This window comes from Gallinula chloropus (assembly GCF_964237585.1).
Source record: "Gallinula chloropus genome assembly, chromosome: 4".
NCBI lineage: Eukaryota > Metazoa > Chordata > Aves > Gruiformes > Rallidae > Gallinula > Gallinula chloropus.
In genome coordinates, this window is record NC_140088.1 from 70,353,551 (window position 1) to 70,380,628 (window position 27,078).

The 27,078-nt window shown below is 39.2% G+C and overlaps 1 protein-coding gene across 1 annotated transcript in view; it reads right to left on the minus strand.

The window, feature by feature from the left end:
* The window catches only part of MANBA (mannosidase beta), a 47,608-nt gene that overhangs the window by 11,152 nt on the left and 9,378 nt on the right, over window positions 1-27,078 (minus strand). Inside the window, exons 2-13 of the mRNA XM_084263624.1 lie at window positions 26,836-26,930; window positions 26,247-26,352; window positions 24,103-24,273; window positions 21,405-21,528; window positions 18,815-18,990; window positions 15,643-15,753; window positions 10,540-10,691; window positions 9,407-9,524; window positions 6,478-6,564; window positions 5,764-5,931; window positions 2,950-3,168; window positions 1,495-1,659 (exon numbers count right to left, since the gene is read on the minus strand). Coding sequence (XP_084119750.1) covers window positions 1,495-1,659; window positions 2,950-3,168; window positions 5,764-5,931; window positions 6,478-6,564; window positions 9,407-9,524; window positions 10,540-10,691; window positions 15,643-15,753; window positions 18,815-18,990; window positions 21,405-21,528; window positions 24,103-24,273; window positions 26,247-26,352; window positions 26,836-26,930 — 1,692 coding nt within the window. The remainder of the gene's footprint in view (window positions 1-1,494; window positions 1,660-2,949; window positions 3,169-5,763; window positions 5,932-6,477; window positions 6,565-9,406; window positions 9,525-10,539; window positions 10,692-15,642; window positions 15,754-18,814; window positions 18,991-21,404; window positions 21,529-24,102; window positions 24,274-26,246; window positions 26,353-26,835; window positions 26,931-27,078) is intronic.

Sequence of the window (27,078 nt, forward strand, 5' to 3'; positions counted from 1 at the left end):
TTCAATTGCCCACGTTCTCAACTGAAACCAAACAGTCTGTTATTTTCTTCATAAAGTATATTACTAGGCTGTAGAGGTACTGAAAGAAAGTCTCAAAGAGAAAAGTTATGCTTCAGGACAGCTCAAAAGGTAAAGATAATTCTTCTCATTAACAACGAGAAACAAGTTTACTCTCCTTATCCTTTTGGCTCTACTTATTTTGGGAATCAGCCAGCCCCTTTTCAGTGATCTGTGGAGACAGGACAAGGGGCAATGGCTGCAAGTTGGAGCACAGGAAGTTCCGCACCAACATGTGGAAGAACTTTTTCACAGTGAGGGTGACAGAGCCCTGGGACAGGCTGCCCAGGGAGGTGGTGGAGTCTCCTTCTCTGGAGATATTCAAGACCCGTCTGGACGCCTATCTGAGTGATATGTCCTAGGGAGCTGCTTTGGCAGGGGGGTTGGACCCGATGATCTCTCGAGGTCCCTTCCATCCCCTATGATTCTGTGATTCTATGATTCTTAAATTGTTACCAAGGCTCTGACAGACTTAACCCTGCAGAACCTCTCATAGCTTTTTGAGTCAGGACCTCACTGTGCGAGTTTTACCCATTTTCAGTCTTCTAGCATGATCTATCCTTGTTCTTGCCACTAGTGCCTTAAGTTCTTCAGCTGTTTCATTTTTATATAAAACTTGTTGAGAGCAGCTCTAGTGGACGTGCAGTTACTCCCACCAAGAGTGTTTCTGAAATTCTTGAACACATCAAAAGTAACAGCACTTTAAGCTTGCCTAAGAGCATTAGAAAGTTACTTAGTATCATTTAAAAGTCACATAGAAATCAGGAGCAAGCAAGCATGAGGTAAACAACTATGGATAAAGAACAAAGTACACCCTAATAATTTGGGAAAAAATACCAACTCATTAAAAAAAACAAACCCAAAACCAACCAACCCACATAAAGAAGAAATCCCACAGATTCTCTAAAATATTGGTATCTAAGTCTATAAGAAAATAAAAGCTACTAAATCTCATTTACTGAGAACTACATTCTCTATAAATAATCTTGTTTCAAAAGCTCGTGTATTCCTTGTGGTAAGAATTAAAGCAGTAAGCCTACAGGGGTCACACAGAGAACATAATGCACACAACCTGGGACAGGGAATAACAGCACAGTACTAGTAACAAGCCTGTGCCAAGGAAGGCCAGCACATTCCTGCATCCCAACCAGCTCCATGAGTAGGCCCAGCAAGGGACAGGGACCAAGGTAGCACAAGCAGCCAGACTTTCTCCCAGTTAAGGCAGTTTCTGGGAAATTTCACAGTAAATATTCCAGCCAATGAAAACTGGGGTCTCTCTCCAATTAACAAGACATAAACTAGTTCCAAATTAAAGTGGACTTTCCAGGGCACAGTGCAGAAACTTCTATATAACTGAACATTACCTAACTGGATAGGCCCACTTTTAACAGCCAATAGTATCTAATGGTACAAGTACTGTCAGCCTCTTATACTGACCTGAGTGAGGTAAATTGTATCTTTGAACTTCTTTAAAGGATCTGTGCTCTGGGGAAGCTTGAAATGGTGCCCAATTTGTTGGATCATCTGATCATTGCCGTTTTCATGGTGTTGTCGATGGAGAGAAAAGTTGCTTGTGTAGGACCAGTCTTCAGTGGCAGAAACCTTTAAAAAACCCACAAAATTAAGAACTGAATTAAAAGGCAAAGCATACATTTAAAGACCAACAGGATTTTTGGGAAAGGGTATCCATTACAGCCTGCTGACATCATCTAAAACCTTTAGAATTTGTAGATTTCTATAGAATCTCAAGCGGTCATGCCAGGATTTTGAATCAAAGACCCTTTGCTTATAGTCCTTGCACAAACAAATGAAAACAGATGTTGCTGTCGAACCCACAAGAACAACTTTTGATTCAATATAATTTAACTTTTTTCCTACGGCTCAGTTTGGCCAAGGGACCTCCGAGGTTTGCTTGCATTCATAACATAGCAGAAACACCCTAAATTAAGATAGAAGGACATACTCTGGTCAAACACATTTAGGCATAAAATTTACAGATGATACTAGGGCTATAAATTGTGATAATTTGTATATTTTCAAAATATGCCTCCAAAACCAAATGATCAGGAAACAGGGGTTTTTTTTCAACTGAAGATAACAATGCAGCATAGCTCATACAGTTATTATTGTCAAGCTTTTATTGTAATTACAGTCTCTATAAAATCTTTTTTTATTTAAATTTGTTCCTTTTTAGGCTGGATCGAATAATTTTCTTTATTATTAATATGCATGAATGTACTGATTATGTCTCAGATAATAGATTTGGCCCAGCAAATTGAAAGGAACATTCTGAACTCCTTTTCTTACACGCATGAGTATCAACATGATATTCATCTCTCTGAACAAAAGGACAAACAGCATGTCTCTGTCCCAACTGGATAACTGAGATAGAAACATACAATACCTAAATTTAACAGGAGACTAAACCAAATCCTTTTATATGCAATACATAACTCCAAATTTAAGTAAAAGAAATTGGTAAACATTATAAAAATCAATACACTTTAGAATTCAGCACAGTTTAGCATTTGTCATTTTTCTTCCATGTCGAAATGAACACATATGCCTAGACATAGCAAAAGGAAACAGATGTTAGGCAACAGTTATTAAACTACAAATTAAATAAAATTACTATGAAAATTAACCGTCTTATAATAGTTGCTTATCTAAATTCAATTCCTCTTGCAACATCAAGGCAAAAATATTGAAAAGACCAGCTTCATCCCCTCCTTCCGCACCAGCACACACCTCTATCCCAACCTTTGTCAGATTGCATGTAACAACATATTATCCCAACTACAGTTCAGATGATGCAGTTTGCTGGGAAGAGACTCACTGCCCTCACTAAATGACAGCAGAGGCAATGGCAAAGGTGTAGAAGCCCAGCCTTACCTTTTCAATGGTACTGAAGGAAGGCCAGGATTGAAATCCATATTCTGATGCAAAACGAGTCTTAGGATACACTGTCCAGTTCCAGCAGTCACTGCTGTAGTCATAAAAGTGAGTGTCACCATAATGGGTATCATAAGGATTCTGGGAGAGCCAACCTTCTTTAACAGACTCCAAGCCATTGGTAGGACTGGATGCAATAAAAGGACGACTCTTATCTTCCTGGGATTTAAAAAAAGACCCAAGAAACTAAACAAACAAAAAAACCCAACCCTCTCAAAGTGATTGGCTTTTATCATCTTAATACACAGACCACATTTTGAAAAGGGGGGAAAGGGGGAGGTAGAGAACACGCTTTTTCCAAATTCCTGAGTCACTACCTAGGAAACGTTTCCCTTTGCCTCCTGACATTCATCATCTTTACTTGCTTAATTAGCTTCTTATTTATGTTCTTGGAGGACAGCTGGGCACGATATTGCTTGCTCCGCTGTTCTAAGGGATCCTCTCCTCACATCAAGAGATTTTCTATCTTTATATGCTTCTAAATTCTTAATGAAGGCTATTTAAAGTGTGCCTCGTGAAAAATAAACTCAAGGAACATTAATATTTGAGTACTGTGACTTCTTTATGGAAAATCATTACTTTTGCAGTGTTTTTGCAGGAACAAGGCCATGATTTTCCTCTTTCTTATTAAGTAGTCACCTAAATTTAGTCCTAATGAAGCCAAGGTATTCTCCCACTAATGCTTGCGTGGTACCATTGCAGGTTATTGCTATTTTGGCTGGCTCTGCATGTTAAGATAGATGAGGCTATAAGAAGAGTTACATTTCAAGCTGTTCAGAGCTGCCTTTATTTATAGCCTCAGTAGATTTAGTATACTAAATCTTTTAGCAGTATCCTACAGAGTACTGAAGGAATCCTTCTACAGGTATAAGTCATTGCACCCTACTTGTAGTAACACGGAGTCCTGAGTTAGTTACCCGTCATAAGTTACAGCAATTGGCTCAAATACAGCAAAGCACTTAGACATGTGTTTCATTTTAAGTAATAGTCCTGTTCTCTTTTTTTTTTTTGACATGAGTAATTAATAATTAACAGAAACAGTTTACACAAGACCCTGTGTTCTCTGAAGTCTTTACCTCAGATTTAGAAGTGTTTTCAAGTTATACAATCCAGTACTCCTAGCAGTTACAGGTTTCCTCAAGTCCTTAATAAAGGACCTGAAATTTTTCACTGTATGGTTTCTTCTGGTGCTTAATATAGTCATTCTATGGGTTTAAAATAAAAGAAGGATCATCTTAGACAGAAACACTGCATAAGTGTACTGCAACCAAAAAACTGCATCAGGCCAGACCACCTCACCTTGCTTCACATGCAGTGGCCATCCAACTCATGTAGCTACTCTCAGAAACACCTCAAAATACCTTTACAAACAACTCAGTTTGAAAAGTGAAATACAGAAATCTAGAATCAAGATATTAAGCTGGTATATAAGACACCACTAGTATTTAGAATGCATAGCTGCCCTCATGAATGGGATCCTTTTCAGCAGGTTCTCCCAAACCCGGCCTCAAGTTTTATTGTTTCCTCCTATCTCAACTTTTCTAGAGCTCTGAGAATTTAGAATACCTTTGTACAGCTACTCTGACAATGCCAGTAGCTGCCGATAACAAGCAATAATATTGCTCTCACCTACGTACACAGTGCCTGTTTTAGCAAAAGGAAATTTCAGGTCACGAGCCTTATAATGTGAAACATCTCTCATCCTGGAAAGGACAGATATTAGACTAAAATTATCATACCCTGAAGTCCGTAAGATCCCACTATGCAGGGGATAACTGGATAGGAAAAGGCCACTAGTATTTTTAGGTTAAAAGAAATGCATACTCTTGTTGAGAAAGAAAATTCTAAGTCGACAAAACACTTGCAACATTTTGTCTCTTTGCTAACAGGGGAGTTTAGAATACTCACCTGTGGTTCAAGCATTATTAATAAGTTATGCAACATCAATTTTGGACTTTCAAATCAACATCACTCCACATACATGTATAAGAGTCAGTTAAAAGCAGATTTGGTTGAATAATAACTGCAATACTTCTAGAAGGAGAAATAGAACTACAAAAGCTGTGTAAAATGGGTAATGACAAATCACAGTAGTGATTTCATGGATTTCAGCTGCTTTTGGTCCGTACTGTTTAAATCTTGTCTCAAAATATTTAATTTTACCTTCATATACAGTAAAATGCTATTAATCTGTTTTTCAAAAACACACAATATAGGGACTACACAGCATGAGGACAATGTTTAGCATAGCTTTTGTTTGACCTGATTTAGCCAAACATTTAAGTCAAATGCTGAATGAACACACTGGAGAAATAATTTTTTTTAAGTTTCTTCAAGTACTATTAAAAGGCCTGAGGGTTCTTGAATAATTCTTACCAATTTCATGAAAATTAGAATAAAGGAAATCTGATCATCTAGATTTATTAATGGGTAAGTTGATTTTTGTCTACCAGAAGTGAAGGCATTTGTGGAAGTATTTAAAATAGAAAGGACAAAAATACTCCTTCACTACGTTCTCAGGTCTTCCCCTACATATCAAAGGGCTAGAGACAAGTAATTTGCTGGTCTGCCTTACTTTGAGGATACCCCTTGAGTTTAAAGAGTTGTTTACAAAAACTTGGAAATTGTAATTCCTTAATAATGTACTGGTCTTTAGCTCCCAAAAGGATTAAAAAAAAAAGAAGCCTCTCAAATTGAAAACATTGAAGCTTTTTACCAAGCCATATCCCCCTACAGTTTCTTGAGATCACTTACAGCAAGAACTATTTGTCGGATGTTCTTCACATAAAGCATCACGTAGTCTTTGATATAGACTTCTCTGTCAGCATAAGGTATGGAAAACCAGTTGCTTGCAATTGCTGCTTCATTTTCATTGTTACCACTCCACAGAATAATTGATGGATGGGATTTTAAACGCTTTACCTGCAATACAGTTTCAGAGGTCAACCAAAATTACTTCTCTTCAAAATTAAAAAAACCCACTTTACTACTTGAATTACAAGTCCACGTGCAGATCACATCTGCTGAGCCTACAATTCCTGTTTTATCCACGATATTCGCTATTCTCTCAGCTCTCCACCAGGCACAAACTTTTGTAATATACATTTACAGAGGGGAAAACTTAACATGCTGACATATATCTACCATATGCCCATCCTTGTTCACGCCACTGCATGTGAAGGGCAAATTCAGTGCTAAAGCACGTGGCAATCATTGGAGCTCCCTCTCAGTGAAGGTTCTTAAATGTCCTTGAGAAGAGGGCAGTTTGGACATGAGGAAGACCTGTACCTCTGCTTGACATACTACTCCTGCAAGTGAGTTAAAGAGGATTTGGCAAGGTTATATTTTGTCTCTACTACACAAAGGTACACTAACAAACACTTCTAAATAAGCATTTCTGGAATGCTAACTTACATAGCCAACCAAAAAAAGGTAGCAAGAAACAGCTTTGACACACAGACAAAATACCTGATGAGAAACTTCTGCTCTTACAGATTCTAGATAATTCTGGTCAGTTGGATATAGCGCACATGCAAACATAAAATCCTGCCAAATCTACAGGGAAAAGGAAAGAAAATACAAAAGAAAAAATCTGTTAGCAGAAGAACTTACATACCTGAAAAACTAAATGGTTATTTGGATGCACAAACCTTTGTTCAAATAGAAATTAACTCAAAAAGAAACTGAACTTTTCCATTTCTTATTCTTGTAAAGTACCACCAACACACCCACATCCTCCACGGCATTCAATATATGCATATTTCATTGTGGTTTTCATCCATAACAGAGTTACAAAGTATTTACCCTTAGGAATCAGATCCTTCCAGCTTTCACTGATGAGTGGAATATTGCTCAGTAGATGGAGTTCAGAAACTTTCAGCAGAGTAATTAGAACCCATACACTGCTCAAATATGAACGTGGAATAACCTCCAGCCAAAAGGAACTATTTTTTATTTACTACTTTGCAGGTGTAACACCAAATCCCCATTACTTATAAAGAGGAGACAGAAATTCTTCTGATGTGGTATCGAGCACACTTAACAGATTCTCAACTGTACTTGTAAACAAAATACTTCCATGCCAAATGCACAAACTGATCTTACAAAGAGCAAATCTTACCCAGTTAGAGAGGCAGAAACAGACTAGATACTCTAAAAACAGAGCAACCTTTCTTTTCAAAGATAGCTAAGTAGATACCACTAGACAACAAACAGCCTTTCAATTCAACAATGAAGTCCATTTGTACCTTGAAGAAGAATACAAAAAAGGGGAAGGGAAGAAGCCCAATGAGATCAAGATTTCTTGTTTGACCCGTTCTGTTTTATAAATTGCTGTAACTCAGCCTATCAGGAGTCTCAATCTCAAATATTACTGGAAAGACCTCTTGAAGGAGCAAAGGAGTCTGTAGGATATGACACTTTTCTGAACACTACACTACACAGAGAGCACCAGATCAGCTTGGCACACAGTTGCATTTTCCTTGTCACAGGAACGTGCTTTTCCATGCCCCTTCAGTGTACGTTCCCTAAGTAACCTGAAGAGAGGGAACAGGACAGTGGGAGGTAATGGGTCCATTCATAGTTGTTACACTCCGAGCACTATACTAAAAAAAGCAAAACTTTTGCTGAACAATAGCTCAGAATCCTTCAGTGGCTGTGTAGAGTCAGAACTATTGAAAGAAACTTTCTCCTGCTATTTCCCTCAGTGACCTATCAGTGTTTTTCCTTAAGCACAGTTTGACTCAATATGTACTTTTAAGCCTTTGCCATACCATCAGAAGAAACAAAACCAAAAGCTGCCAGCACCACCCCTTCCAGAATAAGGGTCTGATTTCCTGCATCTACTTGATATTTCGGCTGCTAAATAAGATCTAAATCTTGCATTGAGCACTGTACAGGCACAGACAGAAGTGGCCTAGTTAGGTGCTTAGTGTCAAAAATGAAAGAACTGTAAGTGCTCAGAAGCCCTGAAAATCAGGACACTCATTCAGATGACTAAAATAGACGTAACTTTTTTTTTTTTTTCAAGCACACACAGCAGAAGGCAGCAAAGTATCAATTCTGTTTCCCTGCTTTTTAGGTTGCAGAGTAAGATCAAACACACTTCTTGGGATTTTAATACCAGATGCAACTTGGCCTTCACTCATCTAGTCACTATTTCATAAAAATTTATTAACATATGCATCCAAGGTCATATAATCAAAAGTACTCATCTAGGACTATCAGTGTTTGCAGCAGGTGTTCCCCTTACAGCTACATTTATACTCAATTATAGCTTGTTCAAAATGGCCCTTTGGATAAGTAGGGCCTTCCATGCTTGGCTTCAGGCCAAGTAAAATATTTTTGTTTAAAAAGTTTAAACCAAAAACCCACAAACTTTTTCAGCTATTGCTAAAAAGGACAAAATACTTCTAAAGTAAGTAAAATCCATTTCCACAGAGAAAAGCATGACTACCTTTCTTCAGTGTTTTGATAACCCAGAGATGGCTGAAAGCACAAAACTCAAATACAACAGGCCTTAAATCCTCATTAGGGTCACATTGCAAGGCCTTGGCTCGCAATCTGGGCATATACTCAAGTGTTCAGATTCTTCAGCAGGGCTATTCTGACATTAGTAAGCCCTAAACACAGCTACAGGGCCCCATAGTCTGGCTGCTGTGCAAGAAGTATTATTTGATCTTGTGAATAATCCTCCTCCCACACACTACTTGTTTCACAACTATTTGATCAAGTGCTGCAAATCCCTGTTGATACCTACAGTCCACATCGTTCTACCATGCTCACCACTACAGTGGAAACATCTTCTTCCTGCATTAAGCAACATCACTACTACCAGTCCCTTAGACATTGATTTCTTCTTTTGTTCTTTCATAAGATTAGGAAATGCAGAACTGGGAGAAAGGTACAATATATACAGATGAGTGTTTCAGTTCAAAAAGAGTTAGACAAAAAGTTAAAGCCACAGTCCTGTTGCTCAGATTTTAGGAAATGAAAGAGAGTGGGAGGGGGCAAAAACAGTTGGGAGAAGAGGAAAGAGAGATAAAGGAGAGATCCTAGTCTGGAAAGGGAAGTGGGGATGAGTGAGGAACACAGTTGCAGCCTTAGTTAAAAGAGAAAATACAAGCTGGGGTTCTAATATAAAGTCTCCAAAAAAAATCACTTCCAGATTCAAGAGACAATTGAGCACATAAGCAGTACTCAGAAAGCATTAAAATTAAATTTAAAAAAAAATAAAAAATATCAGGTTGATGTGACTTCTCAGGTTGGCACTCTACCATGTCTTTGGGAAAGATAACTAGAATTTATGTATGAGTTCTCTTATTTTGTTCACTTAGAGCAGATTTCTATTTACAAGCACTGGCCAATTTAAAAGTGAGCATTCTGTGTTTGTCATTACCATTATTCCCAGTTCATCACAAATATCGTAAAATGCATCTTGCTCGTACACTCCTCCTCCCCAAACCCGCAGCGCGTTCATGTTCGCATCCGCTGCCGACTTCAGGAGTAGCCATAATCTGCCAAATACAAAGACAAGACTTACACAAGTTTTGTGAAATTTATCACTTAGGGGTGCAAACTAAGACTTATCACTCCATTAGAAACCAGACTGTTTTGATACCTTCCCAGCCTGCTTGTCTGGACAGAAGTCTCAAAAAGCAATCTTTTGTGCAGAAAAAGCTACTCGGTCCTGTTAACGCTTAAGAAATAGATGGAGTGACACGTGCAACTAAGTGCTTTTACAGAAGTATTGGCAGGACCAGATTTAGAAATACTATATTTTGTTAATCAGGTTATTCTTTTCTCCTTAGATATTACCTGCTTTAAATACAAAGAACTTGAATTCAAATGCTGTTTTAAAGACAATCAGAAATTTACATTGTTTTGCCAAGTTCCACAGTGCCTAGGGAGAAGGGAGGGAGTGAGATGAGGACAAAGACTGAGACTCTGAATCTCAAATTAAGAGATTCAGGCTCCATTAATTTTTTCTTCAATCATTCTGGCAACTTTCGAATAGCTGCAGCATGTTGTCCTGGTTCCCCAACTACTCAGAGCAACACTTAGTCCAAGTACAGTATGGCCCCCATCCCACCTGCAGCTCTGGGGTGCTATGTCATTGAAATCCAAGAAGACTGGACCAGAAAGGGGAAAAAGGAGGGCAGCTTACTATGCACTTATGTCTACCCACATGAGATGGGTTAAGACATGGCAGTCTTAACTGCCATGAGTTCTGAGTACGAATGAACGTGTTCCAAGCAACAGAATTAGGCAGCCTAAGGATCATCCCCGAAAATACCCAAAAGACTAGTAACCACCACCTTCCCATCAATTATTTCACTTACATGCCTTGAGCATTACTCAAATCTATTAATGTTAAATAAGCCCTAGTTCTAAGGCCTCCAGCCCAAAGTTAGTGTCCTACCTTGAAGAGAGTTCCACTCACTAATTCCACCATTTGATAGAGAGCACATAGAGATTTGGGAGGAGGAAAACATGATCCTTTCTCCTTAGAGGACATCAAGTGTGGCTTACCTGTCATAAGTCACTCTGTCCTGGAAAGAATCTGCTGGAATCCAGTTTGAGCCCTTAATGAAAATGGGTCGGCCATTAATTCTGAAGTAGAAACTCAGACCTGGTGAGCCAGGAATAGGCTCCTGAACAAGTTCTACTGTCCGAAAATAAGCCTGTGAAGACATGAAACTTAGATTTGCAGCAGACTAAATTAAATAAAAAAAAATAAAGAAAATGATTACAAAAAGGGATTCAACTGAACACTAACAGCTTAGAATATGTCAAGGAGTCAAAAGACATGGTCTCATCTCTAAATTCCTGCTTGATTAAGACACATTGTAACAGGGGTAAAAAGAATATTTCTGATAAACATCTTCATTTCTTAAAGATCACGTCATGCAAAGGGAGAAAGCATGCACAAATGAGTATATAAGTAAAAGACAGATTCATGCTTGCTGCAGAACTCAGTCAGAAGTCCAGCTGAGGACACACGAGGAATACAGTTGTTGCATTAGATCAGACACACTATTTAATTTTCTTCTTACAGAAGAAGATTGCAGCAGCTAAACTGCAGGTCTTGTCCCTGAATTCCTAGCTTCAAGTTCACCCACTAAAAGCAGAATCTTCTTCTTTTGCTGCCTTGAAAATGATACCTTTTTAATAGGTACAGCAAAGAGAAAAAGGTAAGAATGCAAACACAAATACTCATTTGGAAGTGAAGGGCCCACTGTAGCTGTGCATGAACAGCATGATCAGCAATAAGGTTTCAGAGAGATCAGATTAGCTAAATAACTGCTAATTCTGTGTATGGTACTAAAGGTCATTCCAGCCAAAAGCACATCTCAAGCAGAAGCCAAACTTTTACAGCTGCTCTTTCAGCCTAATATTTTTGGGTCTTCAGACAAAAGCAGGATACCCCTCAGTGTTGCTCTGAGGGGTATCCTGATTGAGCTGACATAAGCACAGTCAATGCCACAGTCACGAGAGAGCAGCTAGTTGATTGCAATAATGCTTTGCACTGACCCCTTATTTTTAGGAGTGTCTTCCCCACCTGCCATGGGGAAGATGTGGAGCAGCTGCCACGTTAGTCTCCTGCACAAGTGGAAGATGTCACAGAAAACATCTATTTCAGGGGTACTTTAGACTTCTTTTGCTCTTTACTTCTTCCAGTTCAATTTAGCTAGTCCAGAAAAGAAACTCTTTTTCTTTCCGGTACCTATTACTCATTGTCATAGAGAGATAATTGGGAAATTAAATAAAGTGAAGGAAAGCTAATAGCAAGTTTCAGCCAACTCACACCAAGCAATGAGTTTGGGTCAGGAGGGCAGGATCCTCATTTTTTCTAGACTACCCTTAAGACAGCAACCACTACGCCCTCAGATGACTATTTGCTATACCTTTTCAAAAGGTCAGGTTGTAGAGTACAGCCTGTTCTCTCTTTGTCACGAGCTACAGTCAAGACCAGCATCTGTCTGTATATCAGGCTAAAATTAACCTAATTAAGTGCAAGTAATATACTTGCCTAAGACAAAATGTAATTCTTTATTTCATACACCAGACAAGGCTGATGTTTAAATGGGAAAATACTAATCCCACTGTGGAACCGTGTTTGTTAAACTTTCAGCTTATCAAAAATCATACAGATAGACAGAAAATTTTTTCCAGTGGCAAAGAAGACATGTAAAAAACACTGATTATTTTTGCTTCCTCTTTGGTGCCTGTTAGTCAACTGCACGACTACTAAATACCTGGGCAGAGACAGTGCACATGAGAAACTAGATGCATGAGTGGAGGCTGCCAATCACTGACCTCAAACTAACCACCCCCCCCCCCATCATGGTAATGACAAAAACATAGAAAGTGAATTAATACAAAAATGGGACTTGCCCCAAGCCTTGCGGTATTTTACAGAGTTGTCCCAGGGCTAAGCAACCCTCTACATTGAGTACTACAGTAGCAAAGAAATTCTGACCTTTCTCTGGTAAATTCAACTACTTGGAGAAAAGCTTGTCAGTCTCATGTGTAGCTCAATGTTTTGGCACAAATGGAATGGGATTTAGAGATGGGGCTCTCAATGTATTTGGGAGGTCCTGTTAATAAATGTCATCAGACATTGGGACTGCTGCAGCGTGCATTTGTAACAGAGTATTTATATGACTAACAGAAGTAATGTGATACTGCTTTATTCGTGCTCAAGTGGAACTCATGCAACTGGCCAAATCTGAGGCAGCCCAAGAGGCTGAAACACACAGCCAAGACCACCCAGACAGCAAGAGGGAAAGCTCCTCAGCCTCATCTCACATACCCAGGCCTACAAGGTTCAGTGCCTTTGTGTTCCCACTCTACTGCTCCCCAGGGGCCACCAGGTAATACAGCGTCTCTTCCTTTTCCTACAGTAGCTTCCTTCTGCCTTGTGGGTTACAAGAAGGGCAAGAAGAGACAACTAGCATCCGGCACGCTTGGTTACATGCCTTTCTGACTACTGAGACCACCTTGAAATCTGCCTGATGGACCTTGCTGTCTAAGGACTGAACATTTCTCCCAGTCTCGAACACAGAGACGAGGAGCCTTCTTGCCAGCACAGACCAATCACCTGGTTCTGTGCACAATTAAGAAACAGATACCTGTCTTTTTAAGTCACATACAAAGGCCTTGTGTGCAGTGGATCACATTTGGCATTCCCAGATTTAGCAGTAGAAAGAGTAATAGGGATGAAGATGCCTAGAGCTGAAATAAGATCACAGAATGCCCCAGTGACCTAACAAATTAGAACACGGCATGAAAGCAGTGTGAAAGCTACAAAGCTAAAAGGAAAGACTTCTGGAAGTCGTGCTAAAAGAGCCCAGGGGGGAAGTAATGATGTAGAGAAGAGGGAGAGACAGCTAGAGCTTAAGTTCTTCCAAGCACCAAAATAGCTTCATGAAATAAAACCCCCTCTCTGCTTAGTGTTGAAGAAATAAGCATACAAAAAGATGGGGAAACAGAATCAAAAAACAAACAAATGCCTCAAGAGGCAGTGAAAGAGGTAATAAATAGATGTAGCAAGAAGAAACCCAACTTATTAATAATGAACAGGACCAGATATCCTCTCTCTCAAGAAAACAAATCCCATTCTGAGATAATTTCTGGCTATGACTTTGTTTCACGCTATCCTGAGAAACAAACTCTAAAACAAAGTATTCCAACAGATAAACAAAACCAAATCCAATCCTGTCCCACATATTGCCTGTACTCCAGCTGGGTTTTCTGCTACTCTTAACAGGAGTGAGTAGCTACTTCTCTCAGCCAAAGAGAATCCCAGCATAGCTGGATAGAGCTCCCGCAAGTACACACTGGGAGGCTACCCAGAACTTTTCCCAAAGGATTAATTAGTGCTTTGGAGACTACTCTAACATGTCAGAAAGCAGTGAGTAGTTCAAGCTAAGGGCTGCTGAATATGACGTAAGACCAAGCTGCGTTATCTCACATACACAGTTCTCACCTGTCCAAAGTTACACAGGTGCTCATTCTGAGACAAAGCACTTGTGAAATGTCTCACCCATTTGTTTTCTTTTTCAAAACACATACAGGGGTAGGAAATGTATTCCACCTGAATACAGTACCAGGTGGACACCAGATCAGCTTTCAGGAACATTGATGCCTGATTATATCTCCTAAACTATTCAAAGCACTTAGTAAGCCATGTGAATGTTGTTACTCAGTTTTTCTGACACAAGAGCAAGTTGTGCTAGAACATTAAAAAAACCCTGCATATGGAGCACAGCTTGGGGCAGGGGATGGGTAGTAGTGGTGATGGTGGTGCCACGTGTGTGCGTCTGCCTGTCAGAATCCAAGACAGAGCTTCACAGAAGACATGAAAGAAGACTGGACTTTACAGCTTGAATCTGCAAAGGCTTCATATGCTGGTTAATTTATAATGCCCACTACATGGTGCATTTGCTTTGTTCCCCCTCTTTCCCCATAAGGGAGAAAATCATAAGGAGGCTTCTGAATATCTTTTGTAGACCGTGAAGTCCCTATGACCATATGCTATTAGGGCTCTATGAAATATCCTGATGCAGGTACCCAAGGGGAATCACTTAATTTCCCTATCATTGTGAGTTTACACACAGTAACAACAGGATTTTCCTTTGTACAGGCTTTATAGCTGTATTTCCTACAATCAATTTTACCAAGCATAATATGCCATATTTATTTGGCATGTGGGTTAATTATTTCAAAATTATATTGCTAATAATAGCAAAGAATTATTATTATGACCTCATAATCAAACTAAAGGCTAGCCCTATAAATACTAGGACTCCAGAGGCTACGATTTTCATAGCATTTTTCACATGAACAGATGTTATAGCAAATAGCAGTTTTAGATGCCTGATGACCAGACTAGCTTTTAGTGAAGCAATACATAGCAAAACTACCTAATAAACATGTACATTTACTTGGTTGTTCCCACATGTTGACGACATAAGGAGCCTCATCTAATTTGTATGATTTTTTTTTTCCAATGGAAAACTGAAAATTACTTCTTCTAGGTTTCTTAATAAAAACAAACAGGCAATTATACAGCCAGTGTATTGCAGGAACATATGCAAATATTCCTGAATAGTACTTGTATAGTAATATAGTACTTGTATGTAAGACACTACCCCTTCTTAAACCTGGAGCACATCTATCATATTCTAATAAGTGAATATATGTTGGCTTTTTAGGAACGTCTATCCCACAACTTTTTTACAAAATAAATTCACAAGAAAAATCTCAGTAATAAACTTTCACATAATCTACAAAAATCTAAAAGGGTTTTTCAGTGCACGATACAAAAACAACAGCTTGATATATCAAGTTTAAAAGTGCTTTTTTTATAAAATAGAAGACTTGAGAAGTAAACACCTTCTTGTTTCTCAGCTTTCCAACTGTAAGCTATCTTCCAGTCTGAATACAAGTAAAGGCATCCATACAAGCTAAAGCAACCAGAAAACAGGTAAACATACATCGCAACATTAACCCCCCCTCATTTCTCATTAGCATTTTGACACACGTTACAATCCAGCAAAACATTTAAGAGCTCTATGTATCTGCAATGCAGAGTAAATGTCTTAAGAATAACCAAGCTGGAGAGCTCACCTTTGAGAATTTCTCAATCTGATAGCCTCCCTCCATGATGAAAGTTGTTGTCATGTTGTATCCAGTTTGCTTTCCATGTCCATTTGGCCACCAAGCCTCCACTGTAGAGCTCTTGAATGTATGAGGGGAAAAATCAGAGCAACATGTATAAAAAGGCATAATAAAGATCTAAAGGATCAGGTCTCTCCCAGTTAATTACTGCTCAGCTGAGCCATGGTAACTGGGATATCTCCAGCTGCAGCTCTAAGGTGAAATTATTTATTGAGACATGTATGGTTTCTTCCACTTTCCGTGGTTTCTTCTTCCTTCCCCAAGTCGAGGCTATCACTTCATCTTCTGTCCACAACAGACCACAAGCACACACCTAGCTGCTACCTCTCAGCTGAGGTACACTGACACAATGTTCCTCCAAAACTCAAACATCTGTGTCAGGAGCAGATGTTGTTTGTTAGTCTCTGTACCGTACTCCTCTTGTCACTGACCCTTTTACTTATCACATGCAACATTCAATATATAGAGGTGATGCTTTTCCGTTGTGGCTTTTGTAATATGTGACTACACTGACTGCCTCCCTTAGGCTCACTTAGGCAAGCTTTTGAGTCAAATTGTAGGTTTCACTCTTTCTTTTACGCATTTTCTGCTTTTCCTCCGTGCTTCCTAATCACACCATTAGTACACCAAAATTTTTACAAACATAAAAATAACTACCACTAGGATGACAGAATTATTCCATTGTCTCATTTTTCTAGTCACAGAGTAATATTTACATCTTCATTCCAGCAGCCTGCTTTGGCTGTTCAACCCTATTGCCAACATTTGCCAGTTGAGCGCACAACACAAAAATCGTGGAAAGCGAGCAGTAATGCATGCAACCACACAATGGAGGGATCAGCACTGAATACAGTCATGTAAGGAGTGTCTCAAGCTTTTCAAATAACGTGAGGCCAGAGAGCAGCCCAACAATATGTTTTGCTGTAGCCATAACTTGGCCACAATCTCAAATGTACCTACCAACATTTCAGCCTCCCTGATACTGAATTATCATAACTGCTTGTGCAGAAGTACTAATCTCCGCGTTGCACGGATACAAATGGAAGCTCAAAATCAGCATGTGCCTCAACAACAAGGGAGTGTTTGCAGCCGCCTGGCACGGCTGGCGTGTCTCATTGGCCACTAATGATGTCATCCCCATGCTCACCATTAGCTGACAAGCAAAATGCTGTCATGTTAGCAACACAGTACTTTGTGTGGCAATTGCAGGAAGCCTGCTACACATCTCGGGTGATACGCACCACTCAAACACCTGCTGACATTGCAACATAATTTGCAATAAGGTCTCAACTAGAAATAAATTTCTGGTGAGGTCTCACTATTTAACATGCACCACACAAGCCTGTCAGGGGTACAGAGTAAGGGCTCCGTTAGGCTCATCAATACACAAGAACACATTGCAGGGCTTCTTGTAAAAACAGCTGATGTGAATTTATGCAGCAAAGCCTTTTGTGTACAGAGAATAATAAAACACTGTTGCCTCTGCTCTGAAACAAGTGCTTCCTCACAAACTTGCAGTCATACTCCACTAACAGATTTCTTCTGAAGTTGGGGCAATTAAATAAACCAAAATAATTTTTTTTAAGTTTTAGATTGCAATGTCTGCTTAATGTTATCCCTGGAAAGGCTAAGCAGAGACTAATGACTGCTTTAAATGAAACTGGGCATTTGTAATTGCTCATGCAACTTGCATGTCAGATGACAACAGTAACAAAAATCATATGTTTGTATACTTTTATGCTTTCCTGACAAAATAAAATAAAGCACTGAGTTTACATACTAGAACATAAATACTCTTGCTTGTCTTTACCACACGCTTTTTCTCCACTCAAACTGAGAAGAAAACTTCTTAAGACAGGCATAATGCATTGAAGCTGGGGAAACAAATGCAGAGTTATGCAGCATAGAAAGAATCAGTAGAACCAGGAAAATATCAAAAAGGTTTGAGGGCAGAACCTCAAATCTTATTAACTGCCAGAATTGTCAGAAGCCCCATCGCTCACCCACAAATCTAACTGTGCTGTGTGGCAGCGGAGGAGAGAACAGCTCCTGTTACGCTATTGGCGCCAGCGGAGAAAACCATCCGCTGCGGCTGCCACTGCACCTGCCAGGGCTCTTCCCCTGTCCATTGGCATGGGCCTGCCTCTGTCAGGTTCAGTTCTGCACAGTCAGCTCTACTAGGGCCCAGCTCTCTGAGCAAGAAACCAAGACAAAGTTCACAATTCTTTTTGCCACACTGAGATCACTGTCTAATTCAAGACACCTACTTATTGGTCAACTAGAACACACACACACTGATTTTCTTCATCTCTCAAGCCTATGTATCTTTTCTTAATTAAGCCTGTGTGATAAAACTCAACAGTGTCTAAAAAAACTGCAAACAAAACAAATTCTACAGAAGTTGGAAAATTAAGGCTGCCAGCAGATCGTTTCTCAACAATCTCTGAAGTTAACCAGACCAATTCTCTCCTCTTCCATCACTAGAGTGTATACCAATTTCATCATTTTAGAACTGAGCTCTCTCCTCATTAGACCATCCTTTACCTCTATAAAATCTCTCCTGAGTTTTGTCTATCCAAGGGACTACAAGCCAAAACATAGAAGTACTACTCCACAGAATTTCCACCTGCCTTACTATCAGACAAGTTCTTTACAGGGCTCTTCTGCTTTTACTTACCTGAAAGAGTATCTGCTTATAAGTGTGAGGAATGTTTCCTCTCTTTCCTCGGAGAACCATAAATGTGTCACAATCAGTCCAGTAAACAATAGCATGGGAGACAAGATACCTACTATGAGTTAGGTGAAGTGACACAGGGTACCCAAAGGTTATCTACATAAATAGCTCATTTAACAGTGGCCGGTGGTGATCTTTTTGTTTTGCAGGAAGGGAAAGATATCAGCATCTTTTTGACACTGAGCTATGTAGCCACAGAGACATCATTTTTTACAGAGGAAAAGAGCTGTTCTCCTATATTGCACAGGGTACAGAACTGTTGCTAAAGTTATAAACACAGGAAGGAAGGCGAGGGAGGCCTAAGAATGGCAACGTAGGCAGAAAGACATACTGGAAACCAGGGGAAATATTTTGCAGTTGGCTAGGGTTCCACACACACACCCTTACCTTGTTGATGTTTACAAGCAGCACAATGCTGCCTTCTCCAGGTTGAAGCTTCACACTGAATGTCTGCTGTGTTTTCAGTTTGGGAATGTTCACAGTCACAAGACCTGCAATTGGCTTGGAGCTGACTACATCAAAAATAGACTCGATTTCAAGATTCCACTGCTGAACACTCTTTTCTAAGTGCAAGAGGAGAAAACAATGGAATGCAAGGGAATTTAGAAAACATATTAATATACCTATTAGTTAAATTGATCTCTCATCAAAGAAACAATTCAAACACCTTAGATTACATTTAACTATTTTCAGTCTGTGTTTGAACCAGACCTACAAGGTTAATCTTTTTAGTGAATTTGATATCTTTTTACATTTGCTGGGTCAGAAGAGAACTATGCAATGTGATTTATGTTTTATAACTCATTTTTTTTTCATTCAAAAGCCATCCAAGTTTTTTTCAGAGTTCTGTACAACAGTGAGAGCCCATGATTCCAGTCACTTCATTAGGAAGTATTTTTTTCCAACCAACTCCCATAGACATTATATTTGCTTTTAGTCAGCACTTGTATAAACATGGCACTCTTTGGGAAAGATTGTAATCACACGGCAGTACAATCACTTTTGTCGATGAAACAAAAACAGTGTTAACAGAAAACGAGCTGAATTCATCCCAGAGTCACTAGACAAAAAGAATGGAGTTATGCTGGGGATGAATTGGGCCCATTGTGACTGGACTTGACAGGCTGTATCTTTATATCCTTTCAGCCACCAAAGTGTGGTGGAGGAAACAAGTTAATGACTTCCCAGAGATCTCTCTACAGCTACCTCAGATGGTCCTCTTCTTTTCAGAACCTACAGAATAAGGCAAGCCAGGGTCAAGGGTACTCAAGATTAATGTGCAAATTTCCCACTAACTTCTGCAATTAAATTACCTAGCTACAAACATACCCTGGCTAATCCTATACTTCAAATGTTACAGAAGAACATATAAGCAAAAGCAAATCTATCAGAAAACAAGGAAAACTAGAACTAAGATACATTTTGTATACACAAACTACTAATTCTGTACTTTCTGTGTATATATATGCATGCTTGCCTTCCTACAAGACACAAAGAGAGGTCCCCCAAAAAGCACAGAACTACATTCAGCCCTGGGGTTATTTTGTCTTTTATAGAACGAAGAGCAATGAATGTGTTCCCTGAGTAATTCTGGATGTGATAGAAACTTGGGAAGGCCAATTTTCAGAAATGTTGAAGGGGTTAAAAAAACTCCACTCACCCCACCCCACAAGAGTCAGACCTTATGGTGCATTTCCCCTCCCCTATAAGGGCAAAAGAAATTCCAGCCCACTCTGAACTGCATGAATGGTGGCGTCTAAGCACAGAAATCAAAACCACTTAATCTTTTGCAGACTCAGTGGTCAAAAGGCTACGGCACCAAAACTGATGAGCAATATAACTGCACAGGCAGCTTAAATTCAAGTTGTTAATTTACTCTTATTTTTCACAAGTTATGACGTTTGAATGCTCATAAGCACTGGCTCTGGTTTCAAACCACTCTGCTAAATGAAAGGTTTGCTCACTGCACTTATCCAGGGAGCAACACTTTACCTACCAGAAGGTGGAGTTGTGGGAATGTGGGAGGGACCAGAAGAGATTTTTTTTTTACTGTAACTAAATTTTAGAGAGCACAGTCTGTGCCGGGGCTTTCCATGGAAATTCCAGTCACGTTAATTCTAGCTAAGACCTGTAGCTATTTCAGGAAGCTTTAAAAGCAGCCAGGGAGTGACGTCTTCCTCTTTTATTCATACACAACAACTCTATTCCCAAGGGCTGAAATTCAACCCAGTGCAGAGGACTCACGTGCTAGCCTTTACTTCACTGAAGACTGGGCTCAACAGGCAGTGAAAGCAAGCGTGCAGGTGGGTGGTCTACAATGGGGCATATGACCGTTTACAGAAAGTTTCAACAGAAGATTAACTACTTTTGCTCTTCTGCAATGATCTTCAGGACAAAGGAGAAGAAAATCAAAGCCCATGTGATGGGAGGAAACCGGTTTGGTAAGTTAGGTAACAAGAATGCAGGAGGCTATCCTCTCAAATTGCAGCCTTAACAAATTATCTTTGCATAGCATGACTGCTTTTCTCTCTCAGACTTCTCCTTGTCCTGAAAACTCGGCGCTCTTGAAACTCTGCTCACTGTGCATTTGTCTTCCAAACACAAAACTAAATTCCCATAGCAGCTTTGCCTTTGTTTTAAATGGAAGTGAGACAAAAGTGAGAGATTTCTTGGGAGTCTTGGTGAAAACACATGCAAATAAAAAAGGCTCTTTAACCCCAGCTATACTACATATTTTTCTGCAGTTATTTGGAATCTTCAAGCAAAACAATATTTTGAATTGTAACATTTTTAAGCACTATTGTTTCTACTGAAGTACTGTTTAAAGACCTAAAAAGGTGTACTGTGGTAAAAGCTATATGCAGAGTCATAATAAAACAACAGAAGCTTTCTTAAACAGTCAGTTAACCGAGCTCAATGATAAAATGGTTTGTATTCCAAAGGTGAAACAACAGTAAAAAGTAGTAACACAACTTACCAAAGAAAGAAGTCAGAGAAAAGTAAATCAGGTGACAATGGTTATAGGCCTCAACCCTAACATCTTTCCAGATTCCTTGAGTGGGAAAAGAAGGACCCCAATCCCAACTAAATGAACACTGCTCCTGGAATACAGAATGACTATATTACAATTGCCTATTTTTCACACAGACATTGATGCAGTGCCAGAAATAAAAATTATTTGCTATCTAGAAATAAAATATTGCCATGCACTGAAAGAATTTTTCCAATTTCCATAAATGCAGAAGAGCCTATAATATTTTTTCCCCTTACTTCTTGACCAGAACTCTGCTGTTGTTCCCTATATTACAGAAAAAATGTATTAAACATCCATGTACCATGTATTAAACACCACCTAGTCCACCACTTAAAAAAAACCCCAACCCAAACAAACAGTAAAGATCAATAAACCAAGCCAACAGGTTACTCTCATTTCAGCTCTGAATTAACTCAGTTGGCAATGTCAGTATTTAATTGTATACCTAAAAAAGACAAATTAGTAAAAACCTTTTGGTTACAAATGTTAAAGTATCCTGAAAATTGATGGTTACAAATGTTAAGAACAATATCAAATTAAAAATCGTTGGTGTATCTGAAATACTTTATCCCCTATTTTTTGCTGTAACACCACAGACCAGTGTAAGGAAAGAGATGTGTATGTCTGGTGCATATGAGTAGTTCAGTCATGCTCACTGTTTCTCCCCTTTTTATGGTTCTCATACAAAAACAAATGGAACAAAAAGGTGGGAGAAACAGCTTATTTCTGATTCTAACATCAGAATAACTGTCAGAAATGCTGGTCAGGGAGAGAAATACCTACACTACTTTCCATTTAGCTGTTTTCAAACCTGGTCAGACCTCTAGTTAACAAATCCCTTGAAGACATCTATTCAGCTGTCCTCCAAGCTTCACAGAGCCCCAGCCCCCAAAGCAAATACAATAGATCTCCTTAAAGTCCTGTACAGTGACCTACAGTTCTAAATTTAGAGACTAATAACTTACAGCCGAGGCATACTAATTTTGGCAAACCACATTGCACAAAGTCTGGCCGATCCCTTGCATTGCTGGAGTCAGCCTGCCTGCCTATCAAGTTGCGAAAGAGCCTTCCAGGAAGCAGGCACTGTACCTATTTCAAGTGTAAAAACAGGGACAACACATTCTTAGAAAACAAGTCAGATTGAAAGTAATTTTCCCTTTATAAAAAATAAACAAATGAATCACTGCCAGATTGTCTCACTAGTAATACCGCAGAGGCAGCCATCAGCAACAGTAAGAACATTTCGCTGGTCTCACTGGAGCACACTACCAGGGAGAGAGGCTTGTGTTTTGCCACAGTTTGCTTTTAAGACCGCGATAGGCTCACTGCGCTCAATACTGAGCCTCAGATGTGTAAACAGCTCGCTGTTACTTTAAGATGGTAAGCAGCCAAAGCAGTCAGCTTACTTTAGCAATGTCCTGGTATGTTTGTTTACTTTTAAATGCGACATTGCTGCTGTTGCCATATACTTGGAACTACAAATGTTTCTGGAAATGTCTGGAGCAGCTTCCAAGTTCAGTCAAACAACTCCTTTGAGGAAAAGCACTAGGGTACTTTCTTCAAATTTAAAGGCATAGTTAAGGACAGCATGAATCATTCCTGGCCAGTCTGTTTAATCACCTTCTTTTCAAGCTCCTCCCTGCCCTGATTTCTAAGAAACACAGTGGACCCAGAAGAATTAGCCAACTTTCTAAAAGGTAGTGAAAATAAAAGTAGCAGCAACTAGTAATAAAGACAACATCTTAATCCTGAAGGATCTTTCCAGAACATGCAGCCCACCTAGCTATTAACAAATTTTTAGGAAAATTACATCCAGGTTTCTAGTAATTTTTTTGAGGAGGCTCTAAAAGGACTTTGCAAAATAGATAAAAAATAATTAATAAGAAATTGAGACAAACATGCAAAAAACACTAAGAAAGAGAAATTTCAAGATAAGATCACCTAGCCATTGTGTCTAGCTGTTGCAAAGCAATCAGACACACGTTACTTAAATGATAGTTTGCCTTGAGTTCATTTTAACAGTAATGAAGCCACATCTTAAATCTGAGTTTCTAAGCTTTACTCATTGTATATTACATTGTTGTTTTCACTGAATATGTACTTATAAGTCACATTTCACAACACCATAATAAGATGACAACGGGTCCTCTGTTAGGTAACACTTCTCAGGACATGCCAGAGCTGCCCAGTATAAATAGCACAGCACATGAGCAATAGCAAGCACTCACAAAGCTGCTTGGCTGAGAATTTTACGGCCTTGGCAATATACACTGGTATTTGCAACAGTGAACACTGCTGCCAGCATACAACCTAACCAGCAGATCAAAATGTAATGATAACACATTTCCCAATGCTACCCTCCCCTCTTAGCAGCAAGTATCCTTGCTGACTCCTTGATGAAAACAGCCTTTTAAAACATTCATTTCACCTGGGTATGAAGCCTGACCTTCTTATGCTTCTTGTATTATTGAGATGCTAAATTACAGGTTTCAGGGGGAAGGGGCAGGAGAAGGAAGCTGCAATGAAAAATATGTCCTACTTTTAAAATGACATTGCAGGTTCAGAATACATCTGTAAGGCGAACACATGGTGCATTCCTCTTTCCAAGCCTGAATTCAGAGATGGACAGTTCTGCCCCTACCTTTCTGATGAAATTAACATGGCACTCTCCTTTCTGCACAGGTGGAGGGCATGCTGGGGGGATGCTGTATGCTTTGTGACATCTGCTCTGCTCTGCTGCATATGAAATGGCTGATAAGAAACGGACTTCGACAAAATTGACCTCCTTGATCACGCTGGTAATATCAAAGCTCTAGGTCAAGAAAACAGAACAAAATCATTACAGCACTGACACTTATTTAAGAGATTTATAATCACCGTTACATTGGGATTTTAATACCATACATGTATTAATCAAAGGCATTTGAACTACAGTCTCAACAGGCTCTGGTTTTGAAGGAAATCTACTTTAAGCTGAACCCCCCCCCCCACCAGTAACATTCTAGTGAGAATGAGATGTTTCTGGACAAACCGCTTTCTCTGTACTTGGTTCCCCTTCCAGGATGCAGCACTCTGCTTGTGCACAGAAGTGCCTGAAGAGTAAGGATGGTAAGAGAATCTTTACCCTTCTTCCTCACTCCGAGCTCGTCTGCATCTTTAAAGACACCTTGTTTCAACTCAGAACGCTGGTCTATACAGGAGTCCTTCCAACTCATGCTGTACTGCCAGCTTATCTGCCACATAGCACTGAGCTGCCTTTTGCATGAATGTTGCAAAGCTGTTATTTCACGCCACCTGCACTCTCATACCCAAAATGTACAGATAGACATTCTATGCCAGCACCAAATAAAGTATTTGGCGGCTTCCTCACTGGGTCACAAAATCCCCTTCGCTGTGCTGTGTAGAAGGATAAATGTTTGGTTTCAGAATTATCCTGTGCTATCAAGATAATATACTTCCAATGGCTAACACCCATTTCTTCACAGTGTTCATTTGTGACAAGGCAAGTCTCAGCAATTTTGTCCAACTTGAGAGCAGCCCAGCTAGCATCACTTACATCTGTAGCATACAGAAGAAAATTACAAAGCAAATAGTGTCCTCCATACAGAGCCTTCAGAGTCCTTCCTGCAGACAGACTTGTTATATGGAACAGGTGAACAAAGCAGAAGTCTGGGTCACAGTAATCCTAGACTAATTCTAATACAGTTCACTCTGTCTTTACAGTGAAGGCCATTTCAAAAACTGTTGTAATCTGAGACAGAATGAAGTTGCAAAAATAAGGGCAAAATAATATCACTTCCCAATTCTACAGAGCCCGTTACAGGGCAATCCTTTAGATACTCTCCAAATAGTAAATAATTACAATTTCATAAAAAATCTGTAACGTTTCTTATTTCACAGATGGTAAAACTAAGTCACAGAGAAACTACGTGATTTATCCCAGACTACACAGACTTAGGTGGCAGAATCCAGCTCTCAGGTCTCAGGCCAGTATCTCTGCAACAAACCAGCCAGAAAGGTAAACACTGAGATATGAAGACACCAGATTTCCTTTGTAACTCAGTTATTCCACTAAGATTCTTCCTCTAACTTCTCCTTTTTTGATTCTTGTAAAAGAAAAGCAAGAATTTTCCCTTAGGCTAGTACCCAGAATAATTTTGTATTTTAAAGCTATAAAATTAGTTTGAATGTTTTTGCCACTCACAAGATCATTCCATGATGAGTACTCTCACACTGATATAGGCTAAGCTCGAAAGTGCAAGACAATGTTACAAAAAATAATTATTAACTTTAAATTGGTATTTAAATAGTAATATTGAACATGAATATTAAACATCAAGTCCCATATATATAACTAAAAAGCATGGAAACACAAAAGCTTTTCAACATGTGCACTTTCATTACAGTCTTCACATGTAAACCATTCTAATACCAATTAGTAAGCAGATTTATAGCTAATATAACAGATTTAAGGTGACATTTTATTTGAGCTGTGACAGATCCCAAGAAGCAAGACTTATATTATTAGCTGAACTGATCCTCTTGCATGGGTCCACTTATTTAGAGCAAGGCACATTCACCTCTAAATCTGACCCTCTTGCTACTGAAAAGGTAAGTACACTTCTCTTTCTAACAGTTATCTGATTACACATGCAGTCGTCTGGTCTACACTTCCTGTATCCATGCACCTATTTTTATGTATACTTGAATGCACTGAAAGTGCTCAGCACAAAAGGGCTTTGAAGGAAAAATAGAAGCACCTTCAGAAATCAACACATTACTTACATATCTGTTGAACATGTTGTCTGTTCTCCCAAGAGTGATATTGTTGATCAGGATCTGTGCTACTGTATCTACCCCCTCGAAAACCAAATTCACTTTCTGCCACTTTCTACAGAACACAATATACACATGAAAAACTGTTAGAATACCTAGAGTTAACAACATGCAGGAGACAGACAATATAAAAATGTGTCTCACCATTATCTTTAGCAGCAGTTGCCTCAACTACCTCCAAAAATATTTGACAGTGTAGCTATATTATACCTTTAAATAGTCAAATGAAGATGACAGCTGAAGTGGCTCAAATCTGCAACACAGCATGTTCACAATCCCACCAGGTATCAGATGGACTAGCTTCCAATTTGCCTAAGTATTATCCTTCCTCAGTTGGCAATTCGTAAGTAACTTTTATCAATTAAAAAAATGTAGGAAAAAACAACTGCTGAAGTGTTCTTTAGGCACAGTGTTTCAGCTGCACATTAACGCCTTTTTTTTATCAGATACAAAAGAATTAAGCAGATTTTGAGCTGATGGACTAGCTCACAATTCTGCATGAAAAACAGTCCAGAACTATATTGTCTTTACTGCATACCTGACATGAAAAGGAGTTTTGAATGTTCTGCTGTAAGTCCAGTTATCCAGTGAGATCCATCTTAACATCACGTCATTAAATCTATAGTAAGGATCCTAATAACAGACCAACAAAAAGACAATTATAAGATGTATTTAGTAATAGTGTTACTATATGAAATGCATCATAATATCCATGAGATGACCATTTCTTATTTCAGACAGTCTGCAAAATCCACCTTAGTTAGTCCTGATATTCCTTTTC